Source organism: Solanum dulcamara, chromosome 5 (assembly GCF_947179165.1).
Source record: "Solanum dulcamara chromosome 5, daSolDulc1.2, whole genome shotgun sequence".
Taxonomy (NCBI): domain Eukaryota; kingdom Viridiplantae; phylum Streptophyta; class Magnoliopsida; order Solanales; family Solanaceae; genus Solanum; species Solanum dulcamara.
This window is the reverse complement of record NC_077241.1, coordinates 4,963,749-4,981,293: the sequence shown is the minus strand read 5'-3', so window position 1 is coordinate 4,981,293 and position 17,545 is coordinate 4,963,749. Positions and strand designations below refer to the sequence as shown.

The window sequence follows — 17,545 nt, the reverse complement described above, 5'->3', positions numbered from 1 at the left end:
TATATTTATAATATAGTTTTAATACATATTGAACTATTTATAAAACATATATAATACAAGTTTTATAAATGGATAATACATTTATCACATATTTTAATAGACTTATAATACATTATGTTAGTTTTTTACTACACAAACATAATATATATTTTAAAACACTTATAATACATTTATATTGTATGCATAATTCACTTTTAATACAAGTGTAGATTTATCATAATATTGCTATATATTGCTATAAATGATAATAAATAAAAAATATCGCTAAAATCAGTAATTAATTTTTAAAAAACACTCAATCAAGTAATTTTTCCAAAAATAAATTTGCTTTCTTCTTTATCCTCCTCCTTCTTTTTGCATCTTCTTAGTCCTTTTTTTGTCTTTTTTTTTAAAATATTTCGCATCTTCTTCTTTTTAAAAAAAAATTGAAATAGGCCAAAACCATTTTACTAACAAAAAACGAGAATAAACACAAAACTAAACTGAATTCCACATATACAAAAAACAATAATTATATATCAAAAGACTTGAAACATAAAGACGATTTCATAACTTCATATATACAACAACAACAACAACAAACCCAGTGTGATCCCACCATGTGGGGTCTGGGGAGGGTAGAGTGTACGCAGACCTAACCCCCACCTTAAAAGGTAGGGCGGCTGTTTCCGAAAGACCCTCGGCTTAATAGAGAAGAAACAAGGGAGGAGAAACAAGGAAAAACAAGACATAGGTCAGTAAAGCCAGGCATATAACAGACAATATAAAGATATGAATAATGTATATTTATGCATAGTTAAATTATATTCAGCTTTTTAAGTATATCATATAATATATAGTCTGTGTATAACTCATATATATATAAATAATATTTTATAGTCAGTGTATTGATTTTATGATTTTTGGCTATATTTTATGTAAATAAAATTATAGCTACATTTGTTGTGAACTAATTATTTTATTGTATATATTTTAGGGATAAGAGTCAAAAATATCCCTCAACTTTCATTTAGTAATTTAATTTATCCTTTGTTATACTATCTGGCTATTTATACCCCGTCATTACCAAACTTAACAAATATACTCCTCAATTGAACGATTTCCCCAAATCAACTAAAATTACCCGATTTCCTCTTTAACCCGAATGCGACCCACTAAACTAAATCAATTCATACCAAATTAAATCTCAAAACTCATCTATTCCTATCTTTTTCATCTCCTTCCTAACGGCCTCCATGACCCTAGAATTAAAAGAAAAGAACAAATATATTGAGGACACAAGGATTTAACATCCCAGGAATAATATGTAACCTTTTTTGAGAATACAATGATAAATATGACCCTTTTCTTTTAATTTAATTATTAGAGTATAAGGACAAATATGACTCCATTCCTTACTTTAAAGGAAAAATTACCTAAATACACAACTTATTTTATCATATTCTATAAAATTTTCTATCATTTGAAAAAATTACAAAAATCCCTACTCTCTCGTATTCTCGGATACATCATTTTACACGATGTATCGATCGGATACATCACTTTTTGTGATGTATTGGAACATACGTGATGTATCGGGAAACTGAGTGATGTATCCAAAATCGAGACGTTGAGTGGTGTATCTGGAATCGAGACGCGATGTATCGGGGCGCTTTTGGAATGTACACGAATTCTACTAAATTTCATTTTTTTAATAATTTGGCAAAAAATAAAAATATGATATAATTAATTCTTAATACTATGAGATTTATCCATACCGTCTAGTTATGTTTTTGTCCCAAAAGAAGAAGAAGAAGAAAGAACCAAAAAATAAGTCCATTAGTGAAGGCCTAATACTTATAGCCCACTACTAAGCCCAAATTCAACAACCTTATATATAGCCCGAAATATTCAACCCAAAAAAAACCCTAATCGCAAATAGAGGCTTCATCGTCTTCACGGCCTCCAACCGAAGATGAAGGTTACTCAATTAACCATAATTTTCACCTTCATTGTGTGTTTTTCAGTGTAATAATGCAATTGATTTAACTTTTGTTATGTATTTTTCAGTTCAACATTGCGAATCCGACCACTGGGTGCCAGAAAAAGCTCGAAATCGACGATGATCAGAAACTGTAAGATAATATTTTTTTTTTCTTTTTTCAATTTTGCGTACTTTACTTATAGAGACGGAATTAATTAGAATGTGTTGTGATTGTATGTGTTTATGTGAGGTCTTTGATTATGAACGAAATTGTTAGTGTAAGTGTGAGATCTTAACAGATGAAATTATCTGCAGTTGTAATGAAATGGACCTAAATTGAGCTGAATGTTTGTAGTTCATTGAGGTTAGTTACGTACTTCCATTGTTTCCGAATGACCCTCAGCTTAAGTGTGTCAAATCAAAAAAGTTATTAAGGAGGAAATACAGCAATGAAGTGTTATTGTCCGGAAAAAAATGTTATTCCTATTTACTGTGATTTAGAGAATTTAGTTTTATAGAACCCTTGATTTGTCTTTCAAGACTCTTGTGAAAATCTGTCTTTTTAAGACAATTATTGAGTATTGGAATGGCGTTACACTAGATAGAGTGGAATGAATACTTAGAGGATTCATAGCCGACCATAACTAGTTTGGGATTGAGTCTTTGTAGTAGTGTTAGTTATTGTTGTAATTTTCTTAGCTTGATAGCTGTCAAGTGATGGATTTATGTGAGCAGTCTCTGTTTTTGTTTTGGAACATGCATGTTCAGTTTAGTTTGTCAACATTGGTGTATTCATGAGATACTTTGAAATAGCAATATCTAAGCTGGATTCTTGAAATGCAGCCGAGCTTTCTTTGACAAAAGGATCTCCCAGGAGGTTAGTGGAGATGCTTTGGGCGAGGTAGGTTTCTGTTCTCTTTATTCTGTGGTTTTTGGTTGGAAATCATGCTATTTCTGTCAACTCTTTTTTCAAAATTGTTGTGTTTAATTAACAGGAGTTCAAGGGTTACGTATTCAAGATAATGGGAGGATGTGACAAGCAAGGTTTCCCAATGAAGCAGGGAGTGTTAACTCCTGGCCGTGTTCGCCTTTTGCTCTACAGAGGTTTGTTTAGAATGAGCTTGATGGACATACCTAATTGTTTCTTTTGATCAAAACCTGTTATATATGTATCTTAATGTTTACACATGAAACAGGCACTCCTTGCTTCCGTGGTTATGGTAGGAGAAATGGAGAGCGCAGAAGGAAGTCTGTCCGTGGATGCATTGTCAGCCCTGATCTTTCTGTTTTGAACCTGGTTATTGTGAAAAAGGGGGAGAATGATCTGCCTGGACTGACCGACACTGAAAAGCCAAGGATGAGAGGACCCAAAAGGACTTCTAAAATTAGAAAGCTCTTTAATCTTTCCAAGGAAGATGATGTCAGGAAGTATGTCAACACTTACCGCAGAAATTTCACTACCAAAGCTGGTTAGTTGTTACTCTTGTATCTACTATATCATTAGTTTCTACGTTTTATTCAAGTTTGTTTATTTGTGCTTTCTATGTGGAAATCTTGAATTAGCTATGTGTTGTGATGTTCTGTGGGGACAGGTAAAAATGCAAGCAAAGCTCCTAAGATTCAGAGGTTAGTGACACCCTTGACTTTGCAAAGAAAGAGAGCGAGGATTGCTGACAAGAAGAAGAGAATTGCCAAGGCTAAGTCAGAGGCAGCTGATTATCAGAAACTTCTAGCTAGTAGGTTGAAGGAGCAAAGAGAAAGGCGTAGTGAGAGTTTGGCTAAGAAGAGGTCTAGACTCTCTGCAGCGTCTAAGCCATCTATTGCCGCTTAAGTTCAGTGGGATGTTATTCAGAGGAGGAAAAAGGATGAGTGGGATCTAATTCCTGCTATTTTTTAGTCTGGTTCTTATAGTTGTTTCTGGACTGCAGTTTTTGTGATTTCTAGTGTTCTCAGGTGATACTTTGATCTGATAGTTTGCCACATACAATTATCTTTCAGGTTCCAGATTTTGGTTACTTTGTCACTATATACAAGGATCAGCTGTTTTATGTTTTTCTTGAGATTGATCAGTTCTTTTTGGTTACTCATCTTCTAAACTAGGTTGAGGTTGATGACCTTAAAATTAGAGAAACATAGGCATGACCATGTCTTTGCCATCGGAATTTTGAGGGGTCGAGCTTGTCATCTGTCTGGATGTTGTGGCCTCATTTTTATTTGCTCTGGTGTTCTTGCGCCTGAATTGAACTCCCCAGTTTTTCAGTTTTAGCATGTTTTTGGTCAGGATTAGAAAATGAAACATTGTGCTATTATCATACTTGCTTGGTTAGCTTTGAGCATATTTGGGCAAACAAAAGACCCCTCAAGTCTTGAATGAAGGAAAGGGCACATTGGATTATAATTATTAAAATTCTGGGCGTAGATACTAAAACTCCTAAAAATTTGAAAGTTCCACTTCTAAATATTAACATAAATGTGCTCCTAGTTAACTGATGCATGGTGTGACCAAAACAATTCATGTAAAAATCTTGAACTTTTAAAAGAAAACCTGAACGTCAAAACCGGTCTATTTTGTCTTTTAATTCTATTCTTACTTCTTAACATTTGTTTTAATCCTATATAATTTATTGGGAATCTACTTATACAACAGTATGCATGATATTATAAAAATTACAAATATATGTAAGCATTCAATTCAAATATTTATAGATATCTGTATATACAAAATGTCGTCGATAACACGTGTTTCTTGTAGTTTAGACTTTAGACTATTACTATTAGTTTATACACGATTTTCCTCTTCTTTTTTTTCCCAAAAGAAATAATCTAAATAACCGTCCGCCACCCAACTAATTAAATTAAAAATAATGTCGAGATATATGTAATTTATATATAATTATATATATAATTATGTAAAATCAATATATACTTGTTAGAAAAAAGTAAATCGTAAATTCGATCAATTATACAAGTAAAGCTTTTCCTTTTTACTATGTGAGTTTCGAAACATAATTTAAATCCGAGGAAAGTGCATGTATATTTGATTTTTGATTGTTTAAGTTATATCCTAAATTTATGAATCTTTGTACGTCTATCACTTTGGTAATTGGAACAATTTTAGACATGCAATGTCTAAAGTTTTATATCACCAAAGTTTAATTATTTATGTGTGAAGTTCATGCATATATGGTGTATTTTTATTTAAATGTTAATCATATAAAATTTTGGACGTCAGACACCACATGTATGATATATGTAAAAATTGAGTATAAGTTCAATACAATAACTATATATTCAATGTAACTTCATAAGTGGAATATGACAAGGGTGTGTATGCTAACGTTATCCTACCTTATGAAGATAAATACGTTATTTCTGATAGACCCTCAACTCAAATAAGATATTTCAAAGCAAGTTTGAAAAAGAAATGCAATAATGAAGAAATCATAAATACAAATAAAGTACCTTGTGAAATTATTATTCCACTTTCACAGTGCTAAGAGACCTTTTACGAGGAATTGCTCTTACGAGAATCGTTTTTTATTTTTACTAGAACTCAAATCTAAAACCATTAATTAAAAAGATAAAAAAATAATAGTTATCCCATCACAAAAGCATTTCAATAGTAAAAGGTAAATTATCATGAGGTCCCAAAGGTTAAAAAATAAAAACGGTTGCCAAAGTCAATTATCGTGTACTTGAGCATTTGAGCTTACATGCTAATACCAACCACCAAACCTGAACGGATTTGGTGTAGAGAATGAGACTATTTTTTTATTAATCAGATATTTCAAGTTTGAGATTTGAATATTATAAAATTCTTGATAAAAAGCGTTATCTTCCGAATGAGGCTTTATTCAGCACAAATCTAAAATAGTCGAGCTCTAATATAAATACCGAGCATCGGAAAAGGACGGCTAATAATAATAGTACTAACAAACATGAGGTCCCAAAAGTTGCTCAGCCTTGTACATTTCGCTTGGTTACTTGTACCTCAGCTCAACTTTGACTTTATTAAGATTCAAAGGGTCTTGAAATTCCAGCCCACGTACCATAAAATCAAGAACCCAACTACCCCAACAAGATAATAATAATAATACTACAAAGACCAACTTCATCAGAATCATATTTTTTTTCTTATTATATAGTATTTTTTTTTTTAACCTTTGTAAAGATTCCCATTCTTGGCAAGTCCGAACAAGATTTGCTTTAGAAACCCAAAAAAGTTTATATCTTTGGATAGATTTCCTAATTAATACCCCAGAAAAGCTCATTTTTTACGCTGTGGGTTTGCAATGGCATCATCATTGAGGGGCATTTTCTTCACTTTATTGGTTTTTGTTGGACTCATATTTACACAGATCAAAGCTGAAGCTGAGGCATCTGTGGATGATGAAGTGGAAGTGGTTAAATCCCATGTTTCCAGTGCTGCAGAGCTGGACCATCTTAAGTCCAAGATCCAATCTTTGGGTTAGATTTGAATTTTTTTCCCTTTTGGTTGTGTTTTTGTTTAGTTTATGATTCTTTTTTCTTGTGGGTGTTTGGGAAAGTGTGTTTCTTGAAATTATGTGTGGAGTAGTTGATCAAAAGTGTAGCCTTTTAAGGTGCACTGGAAAATGTTTTGTATTGGAGCATGGAAGATCATTTTCAATTGTTTTGGTTGCATTGTTTTGTGTAGTTTATGATTCTTTTTTCTTGTGGGTGTTTGAGAAAGTGTGTTTCTTGAATTTATATGTGGATTACTTGATCAAAAGTGTAGCTTTTTAAGGTGCATTTGAAAATGTTTTGCATTGGAGGATCATTTCCTTGAACATTTTCCCTTTTGGTTGTGTTTTTGTTTACTTTATGATTCTCTTTCTTGTGGGTATTTGGAGAAGTGTGTTTCTTGAATTTATGTGTGGATTACTTGATCAAAAGTGTAGCTTTTTAAGGTTCACTGGAAAATGTTTTGCATTGGAGGATCATTTTCCATTGTTTGGTGGAAAATAGTATTATGTTGATAATGTTTTGATTTTTTTTTTTTTTTTTTTTTTTTGTTGTATTGAAGATTGGTAATGATATCTATGAGTTGGTTAAAACAAGTGGTGTAAACTATGATTATAAAAGCAAATAGTGGTAAAAGTAAGTTGTACCCTTTGGTGGAAAGCAACTTTCCATATTTAGAAATATAGGCAGAACCATGATTTTTACTTTTTTGGGTTAGATTAGAAAATTTCCCTCTGGGTTGAGTTTTTGTTTAGTTTATGATTCTTTTTTCTTGTGGGTGTTTGGGAAAGTGTGTTTCTTGAATTTATATGTGGATTACTTGGTCAAAACTGTAGCTTATAAAGGTGCAATGGAAAATGCTTTGCGTTGGAGGATTATTTTCTTGAAAATTTTCCCTTTTGGTTGTGTTTTTGTTTACTTTATGATTCTTTTTCTTGTGGGTATTTGGAAAAGTGTGTTTCTTGAATTTATGTGTGGATTACTTGATTGAAAGTCTAGCCTTTTAAGGTTCATTAGAAAATGTTTTTGTATTGAAGATCATTCCATTGTTTGGTGGAAAATAGTAATATGATGATAATGTTTTGGTTGTATTTTTGTCTTTTTTGTATTGAAAATTAATAATGATATCTATGAGTTAGTTAAAACAAGTGGTGTAAAGTATGAGATGGATCTTTATAAAAGAAAATGATTTCTGCTCATAAGTGGTATAAATCATTTATTTCCTTTGGTGGAAAGCAACTTTCCATATTTAGAAATACAGGCAGAACCATGATTTTTATTTTTTTGGGTTTTGAATCACTATCTGGATAGATTATTTATGCATATCAAATGATTTTTTAAAACACAAATACGAACTAAGCTATTGGGTTCTGCCGAGCACGTACTGTTGTCCATATTCCAAGGTAAACAAATAGGGGGAAATGATTTCATGAAAGGAGATCTTTTTGGGGAAACTTTTTTCAAGTCATAGGGAACTACCCTTAATCTTCAAATCTAGTAATGCAAGGGATTCTTGAGTTGGTAATTTGTAAAGTTCTTATCTTTTGAGAATTGAGTTAAACTTTGAGCTAGATTTGAAGACAGAAGTCTGTGATACAAGATTACAGGATGAAGAAATGTAAAGGAACTTTGTTCAATTACTTATATTGTTCAAACAAGGTGATGAAATGGCTAAAATTGAAATCAAATCTGAAAGTTGTATGTTAGAGCTACTTTTGTTGATCCCCGATGAAATTGCAAACTTAGATATATGGATATCTCCACGTGTCCAAGTAAATGATATTGTCAAGTACCTGATGCTTCAACTTATTAATGTTCGATGCATCTCTTCTCTTTGGTGTTCTATGCTATGTACTTTTGGGTAGAACTATCTATGATTTTGATATCATGTATTCTGGCCTTTGCTATAGGAAGTGAAGGAACAGCAGATATAAACTATTGCTTCAATTAGATGCATTCGTCGAACAGAAATCCATTGCTTTTACATACTGTGCCGCTAAATTAGTTATAAAGTTTTGACATCATATCTGTAGAGCTTCTTTCATTGGTTTTAGCTTTTAGACAAATGAAGCTGTGAACTCCAATATGCCATTCTCGCTGGCATCCTTTTTTCAAACCCAATGCAGAATTATGTTCTATCATTTGACGGAGCATCAATAGTAGTTAAAGAGCTTAAGATATGTCGTATTTACAGAGAAGTAGCCCAGTGAAGAGAGAATTTTTAACTTATGTAGTCGGGTCGCATTACCTTTCTGGCAATATGTTATTGAGAAAGCAGTTGGAAAAAACAATCTCTTGTCGAAAAGATAATCCAAAAGGAAGGAAGCACAACTAGTTTGTTATGAAGAAAAATATAGCTAAAGAGTTATCTTTTCATCCTTATAAGTATATTGCCTCCATTATACTTTGTTGTTATGCCCATTAAGTTATCTATAGTAATGTCCAGAGGTGGAACGAAATGTTAGTAGTAGTCATATTTGTCTGCAGTAAGATGTTTTGGCTTAAGCAATAGGGAGCTGTTCCTCGATTCTTGACTGAGAAATTTTTGCAACCTAAGAATGTGATTATTAGTTATCTACCGTGTCCTCTTAAAAGGTTTTTGCTTTTGAAGAATCAAATGTGAAGGACACTGTCTCGGAACTGAAACAGAAGGATGAAGCCATTGCTGTCAAGGAGGAAATGATAAAAGAGAAATCAGAAACAATTGCTTCATTGCTAGCTCAGATAGCTTCTCTCCAAGTGAGTCGACTAACTTCTTCATACTAGTGTTGACTCTTATGTGCAATTTTATATTGACTAAAATGTCTGAATAATGTTTCCATAAAACATATTCTCAAAGTTTCAATTATTTGTCCTCCCAGGAAAAAGGTATATTGGATGCTGAGGAGAAACTTAAAAAGGCTCATGCACGAGTTGATCAACTAGAAAAGCAAGTCGAAACACTAAAAAAGGAAGTCGATATGAAGAATAAGGAGAAAAAAGAGTTGGGAACCCAGATGAATGAATCAGAGAAGAGAGTAACTGAATTAAATTCAAAAGTTGAGAAGGTATGCTTCTCATGTGTTTACCCTTTACCACATAATATGAACTTATCTACTATTTTTCCACCATAATAAATTATGTTCCCCTGACCTTATCCAAACTCTGCTGCCCATCACTAAGACTTGATTGTTGTATGGTATAGCTGATTGTAGATGCTAGAGTCAGTGCATTTTAATTTATGACTGTATACTGCAAGAGTATGGCTATTAATGAAATTCAATCATCCCATCCCTCCTCTCCCAAAGAATGAAAATTAGAAAAGAAGTTCTATACATGATGAGCTCATCCTAACTGATAGTATATGCGATGAAATTCTACTGAGAACCTTAAGAGTTATGCGATGAAATTCCACAGAGAACCTTAAGAGGTAAGTGTAAGATAGAAACCAAAAACCTTCATGGTAATTTAGTAATTTAAGCTAATATTTGCTTTGGTTCCAAAAGTGGATTTTCTTTTTGCTGTTAACTAGACTTGGTCTACACTTACAAATGACCAGAAGTACTCTTCATCGTGTGAATGCTTAATCTTCAAGCTCTTGCACGCAGCTGAAGTTTAGTATTTTTCTTGGTACCTGCAGTACTTAGCCTAATTATAAGATGCCATTCCACATTCTTTTGGGTTTATGCAGCTTCAAAAGACCGTTGACGAGCAGGATGCAAAATTAAGAAAAACTGAACGCGCTCTTCAGATTGCTGAGGCATGCTCTTGACAAAGACACAACTCCAAACTTTTGAAAATTGTATGGTAGGATACAATTTATAATACCTCTTCTATATACTTTTCTTTCAGGAGGAAATGATTAGAGCTAGATCTGAAGCCACGTCAAAAGCTCAGCAGCTCGGAGAGGTATAGTTACTTGGTGTATGCTTTGGCTGTAATGCGGCAAATTTTATTCTTCTTGAGAGGCCATAATTTCTACTCCTTCCGTTCAACTTGTTTGTCTTGCTTTCCTTTTTAGTTCGTTTGAAAAAGAATGCCTCTTTCCAAATGGCATGTTTAAGACCACAAGATTAAAGGACATTTTGGTACATTCTACAAATCTCTAGCTGCTTAAGACCACAAGATTGAAATGCCTTCTTTACTTTCTTAAACTCGGTGCCAAGTCAAAGTCAAACAAATCAAAACGAAAGGAGTAGCATATTTTGGGGTAGAACTGCTTATCATTTGGTAGATGCTTTATCCCAATCTCTCAGTTGGACTAGAAATCTTGTGGTCCATGAAAAAATTTCATCCTAGCACCCATCGATTACTACCTATTATATTCTGCTTCGACATTTTGATTTATAGTTTAGCTAGTTTTAAAGGTCCAATCACAGTACTGGGGATATTTGTATGCTGGTGATATTACATATGTTTAGAAATAAAGGATGGTGCTGTTGGAGGAGTCAGTTTTTCTATCAACGGTAATAGCATACACCATTTTCCTCATGTACTCTATGGTTAGCATGCATGAGATTTCATGAGAGCAACTAACATATCCCTTTGTTACACTTTCTTTTAGTTTATTTTCTAACTTTCTGGGGTGCGCATTACACTGCCAAGTAATGGTCTGCCAAGTGACTTTTGTTGAATTGGTTGACCACTTCATATAAAAGTTTAAGCTGTCCTAAAAGAGTAAACTTTTTATAGTTTTAATTATTCTTCAACACACCTCCTCGTGTGCATGCTTGATTCTTTTTCACGAGCGGATCATGTGAAATATTTTGGATGAAGGCGATGAGACTTGAATGCAGGACGGTAATTGCTTAGCGTTAGGTTGCATATTTGGTTGGTAATAATTTATAAGGATTTTGTTGATTCATTTCTGCTTCTAAGAATTTGACTAAATGAAGCCAGGATATGCTTCCCACCAAGCTTTTCTTTTCGTAGCTCAAATAAAAGAAACAAATGAAGAAAGGCAAGAAATTTGAATGCTAGAATTGCCCGATACTAGATCTTTAATTAAATTGTGCATCACTCATTCCTGTAAAAAGAGAGATTGAAGGAAATTTGAAATTTGAATGCAGTAATGCAGCTATAGTTAACTATTAGAGCTAACATTTTTGTCGTTTGTGTCATTCTTTTTCCACCATACACTCCTTATGCCTAGTAATTGTTTGAAAACTTGAAAGGCGGAAGTCAGTATATCAGCCAAATAGGTTTTGCATGTTAAGTATGTTTTATTTGGTTTTCCTGTATTGCTGCCTTATTTTCATTTTTGCACCTTGATGTAGTTAGATTTCGGTGAACCTTCCTACCTGCCTGGAAATATGAGTTTTTCTTTTCTGAAAATTCAGGTGCATGGTGCATGGCTTCCGCCTTGGCTTGCAGTTCAGTTGACTCATTTCCAGGTATTTGGAGCAGCAATCCGTGTTTTTCTTAGAAGAACTTCTAATGTTATAGTAGTAATCATGTGTAACATGATAACAATAAAAGAATCTCGTGTAACATGAGTCATGATTCTACTCGGATTTCTCATTGTGTTGTGAATTGCAGTTTCTTTTGGAGAAGCACGGAAAACCTGCTATGGACATAGTGATAAAGAAGGTACACTCTTCTGTTTATTGTCTGTTTGATATCCCATTAGGCTGTGTGCTACTGTTATTAATGGATGCTTGTCCAAGTAACCAGTTTAACCTATTCATCTCTTTATTTGCTTTTCAGGCTACTGAAAAGAAGGTCCAAGCTGAAACATGGGCTGCACCACATGTGGAAACAATCAAAACAGTACGCCAACTTCGCGTTATTAATGTTGAACATCTTCCTTTCCTATAAGATTGTTGTTTAAACATTTCCATGACCTTGAAAGAAGTTGTTTATTCTTTATTTTACATTGTCGTAGTTTTTATTTTTTATTATTATAACTTCTAGTACTTTTTTATTTTATTTTGTATAACTTGTTTCCTAACTTGTTCAAAATTGAAGAAATTCGCTCGAAATCCAACCTAGATTTTCATTTTAAAATCCATGTGTGTACTGAACAAGTAATCATTCAAATCTATCCTTGAGCTACTTTTTCTTGCGAGGTTAAATCTCGCATGCTAAGATAATTGACCACAACAAACTACTTTATTTGTTGGAGATCCATGTTGCTAAGTGTTGATGTACATGCCGAAGTTTTCTCATTCTTTGTGAGGTAAAACCTCATCCGCTAAGGTAGTAGATCTTCTGGAGGTAGCCTTGGTGGGAGGTGACAAGTATCCCGTGGTATTAGTCGAGGTGCGAGAAAGCTGACCCCAGACACCACAGTTATCCAAAAAAAAAAGGATCTTTCTAGAGAAAGTTCCTTTAGAAATAGGAAGAGGCTAAATACTGATAAGAGTGACTATTAAATTGTGTGGAATATTCAATAGTTTCTATTTGATGGAGGTTCATTTTTCTGAATTTTATATTATCCAATATGTATTAGTTTTCCTGAATCTCTTAGCTATCAAGTCGGGGTATGCATTGACTCTCGTTGTACTGCTCTACTGTTTGAAGCAATGGATACCAGTTGCGAAGGAAAAGTGGTTGGTGATTTCCACTACCGCCGAGCCACATCTACAATTGCTAACTACAAGAGCTCTTGAAATCTACAAGACATCTAAAGGCGCCATAACTCCACATATTCTCAAGGTTCAAGAACTAGCTACTCCTCATGTTCAGGTATCACTCCCAAGTCTGTTTAAGAAAAACATTTTCCCAATTTGTCATGCATGTATGAATGCATAGTGCTGAGAAAAGTTTTCTGACAGGAAATTAAGAAAGTCAGCAAGCCGTACATTGATGATGTTGCTGCTGCTGCAAAACCACATGTTGAAAAAATTCGTGTTGCTGCCAAGCCATATACAGAGGTGGCAGTTCATCATTATGGGAAGTTCCTTGAGTCTGCAACTACATACCATAATCAGGTACGAGAAAGTAATCAGATATTAACCCCTGATATATGATCTCAGGCAGATGTATTCCATAAGTTTAAGAAGTCATATTCTCCCCTTTAGATTCCACATTTCTACTATCATGCTCGACCACTTGTGCACAATATATGTATATGTGTGTATATATCATAGATATGAGGTATATATTTTGATTGGCACCCTCCTTCACAAAGGTCGGGTAGCTGCACTGGTTGATACAAGGTGCTCAAATGATCCTTTAGTGCGCAGACCTGGATTTGATTTCCACTCTAGTATCTGCACATAATTTATTCCAACATTTTTGTAGCCACAGACCATTAGTGCCCCTACTACCCTCAAATCCCGAGTCCGTCTCTGGTCGGAAGATATTAATAGGTTACATTTCTAGTTTCTGATTTTTATAAGTCAAATGCAATGGTTGATTTTTAAAAAAATTAATCTGGTTGAAGTTATGGATGCCTCTATTAGATTGATGCATGTATTGTTCATAGTATTATATTGGATTTTTGGTCCACAATTTGAAAGACGTCTCATATCCTGTGAAGCTTCAAGGCACAGTCAAAGAAACACTGGAAAATCACGACCTTACAAAATCTCTCGCAACAAAGGAGCTGATTTGGTTTGCTGTATGTATTGCGTATTTCATTTGCACAGTCCTTTACGTCTCCACTGTTCCTCCAATTTAATATCTGATTATGTGCTGTAGGCCTCAGCATTGTTGGCTTTGCCCATTATAATTCTGTTCAAATTCTTATCTGCCATCTTCTGGTTAGTACATCTAATTCATTCCTCATTTCCTTACGTAAAGATTACCATTGGCCGCCAATGTGAGGCTCAGAGTTGTCTTTCTTAAATTGTATGTTGCAGTACAAAGGCAAAGGAATCTGATCACAGTGGTAATTCACCCAATTCACATCGTAAGGCCAACAGGGGACATCCAGACATGTAGGACAAATGATATTGACTTCTTTTCATCAAAACTGAGTCACACTTTAATAGTTCACAGGTATCTATCACTTTCAGCTATTCCCTTTTTCATGTATGGTTAGCCGTCTTGCATTGGATATGTATTTGTCCCGTGTGAGAAGGAACAAAGCAAATTTACAGTGTTAAGTTTGAAAATCATAAGCTATTGTTTTTTCGTTGCCCTCTCAGATATGCTTAATAATGTGTTTCTTTCCAAATGCACCCCATTCTAAACAGCTGCTCTGGGCCGAAAAAACAAAAGAAGATTCAAGATAAAAGGAGGAGGTGATTAAAAATGTTTTAGAAATCTCACTAGTTGATTGGAGTTGGTGCAAACATAAAAGTAGACAACTCCTCAGTCTCGATAGATCATTTATGTCGGTGGATCATGATCAAATCCTAATACCATGCGCTTGAGAGGCCATCATACACCATAAGATATTGCGATGTATCGACTTAGAGATAATTATGGCAATTCTCCATGCCCAATATCTAGAGCTGCACATCCAAATAGCTTTGTCCTTTTAAATGCAAATTAAGTACCCCTATATCTAGTGGTCTTATCGTTCAGTTTATACTGCCATGGGAATAAAGCCAGACACTAGTCTCTTTATCCCAATTTATATGACACACTTTTCTTTTTAGTCTGTCCCAAAAAGAATGTCTGTGGAAACAATTTAACTTAAAAAATTTCATTTTACTCTTAATGAGATGATCTATTGCGAGTCAAATGTTTAAGGCTGGTTTTACACCACAAGTTTCTAAAGATAGTCTTTATTTCTTAAACTACGTGCCCAGTCAAACAATGCCGAACAAATTGGGACGGAGGGAGTAAAATGCCTTTTTCATTGCTGTAAAATGTGTACTCACATTCTTGTCCATTACTGCTTGGTGTCTTAATCTGCAATATATGTTTTTTTCTGTTGTTGCAGATTGGCTGTCCTTTACTCCCTGGGCCATTTGAGGTTTTATCCCTCTACAAATTTTTTTTTGCTTGTTCATGAAGCTTTTGCCTTAGGTTTTTTCATTTTTGGGTTGTGTATAAGGCCAAAGAAATGGAGATACATAAACTTTAAGTTTGAAAATTTTGTGGTGGTGTATCACAACTTTCGCTTTGGATAGTCATAGTCTCATTATTCATGTATTATTGTTTTTATTATTATCAGTCCAACATGTTGCCACGTTTTCCTCATTGCCGTATTTTCTTGTTCACAACTATTTTGATTTGATGCACTTGAGCCGAGGGTCTTTCGAAAACGGTCTCTCTATCTCCACGAGATAGGAGCAAGGTCTGTGTACACTCTACTGTCTAACCCTTCTAGACCCCACTTGTGGATTATACTCGGCATGTTGTTGTATTATCAGTCCAACGAAGTTTTTTCCTAAATCTGTTCTCAAACAATTAGAGGCCTAAAATATGATTAATCCATCATAAGCTACATGAGACTTTATGTTGGCATGGGGTAACAACATGTTATTCTTCAAATTGATTTTGAATATTGTTTGCAAGTCGTGCATCTAAGAATGTAGCCTAGTGGTGAAGAAAACAAGTGAACCATGAGGTTATAAGTTCAAATTTTAGTGGAGGCAGAAAATATTGTGGTTTCTTCCCTTTCACCTTAACTTTAGTGAGTAAAATTACCCCGCATTTGTGTTGGTGGAGATTGCACGTAATTGATGGAATAGTTGAGCTGTGTACAAGCTATTTCAAATACCATTGTCATAAAAATATTTAAAAAAATTGTCGTATGAAAAACCCCTCAAATAAGCTCATTCAATTCGCAACAAAATGCAAATGAAGTATTGATTTGGTAATCTTATAATAACTTGTAGTGAGAAGAAAAAAATATGTCCCCCACCTATCAGACATTTGACAAGACACAATTATCCAATTTTGCACCAGACGCAACGTACTGGTGATAGTCCAAGGGAGAGGGCCAAGACTCTAATTTTGTTCTAGAATCAAAACAAAAAATGTAACTAAATAGAAATAAGCACATTTCTTATAAGACTTTTGTCACACTTAGGGTGTGTTAAAAATATTTTCTACAGAAAATGTCTTCTCAATACCGAACACATAAGGGGTAAACTTTCGATTTCAAACTAATCTTAGACTAGAAAAATATATTTGATATTAGTTAGCTATTATGTTTATCGTAAGTTGTATAATTTGATCAACAAATTAATTTAGGACGCATGTCGGAAGAATAGTTTCACAATTTGAGATACCTGAGTTAGATTATGTTTCTTTATGTAATATAATTGAACTGTCACAATACTGTTTTCTTTTAAACACTCCAAATGCCCCGAAGGATTAATTCAGGTTTACTTTTACTGATAAGCTCGAAGAGATACTTCGAGTCGGTCTGCAAATTGAATTTCGAGTTATATTTCTTGCATCCTATCAGTTGTCAAGTCCGAGGGATCATTCTGAGCAGCTCGAAGATTTTGCCGGACTTCTACTTTTATACATTGACAACATTTATAGCATCATCTTGTTTTACCCCTTTTTGGCTTTGATTGTATTGTATTGGTTGTTTCGTGCTTATTTTTATTAATATCTTCACCATTTGTAGCGAATCTCTCAATAACCGTTAAGTTGTACTTTTAGTATTATTATGCTTATTAAATTATGTTTTGATACTCATACTTTATTTCTGTATTTTTTTCTGATGCAGTGCCTAATAGCAAGGTGCATACATCAAGATTTACATATTTTTTTTTTGAGTACAATAGGAAATATTAGATAAATTCTTGAAATTTTTCTCCGCTACATTACTTAAATTAGTGAGGAGGAGAAACTTCATATTCATAAGCACAATTTCCAGAGCAATAAATCTTCTTTATGTTTGCAACTTTGTATCACTTGCTTGACAAAAAAGTAAGCAAATTAGTCTGTCCCTCCTATATGTATAATTCATATAAGAAACAATTAAGAAACAAATGTTGAGATGGCCGAGTTGGTCTAAGGCGCCAGATTAAGGTTCTGGTCCGAAAGGGCGTGGGTTCAAATCCCACTCTCAACATAATTATTTTTTGAATTTTTCCCCGCTTTAAATCCCGCTCTCAATATAGAAGGTTGTAACTTTTTTCCTCCGAAAAATACATAGAAGTTTATTGTAATTTATAAAAAAGATAAATAAGAGAGGGTGCATAATTTTTTTTATCTAGTACGTGTACAATCTTTATGTAACTTATTGAAGGGGATTGTTTTAGT

The 17,545-nt window shown here is 33.9% G+C and overlaps 2 protein-coding genes and 1 non-coding gene across 3 annotated transcripts; all 3 read left to right on the top strand.

Moving 5' to 3' along the window:
• The first annotated feature begins 1,861 nt into the window (after positions 1-1,861).
• Positions 1,862-4,023, top strand: LOC129888853 (40S ribosomal protein S6-like). Its single transcript, XM_055963893.1, has 6 exons — positions 1,862-1,960; positions 2,050-2,114; positions 2,807-2,864; positions 2,959-3,067; positions 3,160-3,432; positions 3,556-4,023. The coding sequence occupies exons 1-6, from the start codon at positions 1,955-1,957 to the stop codon at positions 3,792-3,794; spliced, it is 750 nt and encodes a 249-aa protein (XP_055819868.1). The 5' UTR covers positions 1,862-1,954; the 3' UTR covers positions 3,795-4,023.
• Positions 4,024-5,950: 1,927 nt separating this feature from the next.
• LOC129888852 (uncharacterized) lies at positions 5,951-15,520 on the top strand. The gene is made up of 14 exons (XM_055963892.1): positions 5,951-6,430; positions 9,057-9,184; positions 9,307-9,492; positions 10,116-10,184; positions 10,277-10,333; positions 11,764-11,817; positions 11,963-12,013; positions 12,131-12,193; positions 12,947-13,111; positions 13,201-13,356; positions 13,908-13,988; positions 14,069-14,130; positions 14,230-14,368; positions 15,261-15,520. The coding sequence occupies exons 1-13, from the start codon at positions 6,256-6,258 to the stop codon at positions 14,309-14,311; spliced, it is 1,329 nt and encodes a 442-aa protein (XP_055819867.1). The 5' UTR covers positions 5,951-6,255; the 3' UTR covers positions 14,312-14,368; positions 15,261-15,520.
• Positions 15,521-17,273: 1,753 nt separating this feature from the next.
• TRNAL-AAG (transfer RNA leucine (anticodon AAG)) lies at positions 17,274-17,354 on the top strand. The gene has a single exon. It is a non-coding gene; the product is annotated as a tRNA-Leu (tRNA).
• Positions 17,355-17,545: the final 191 nt, after the last annotated feature.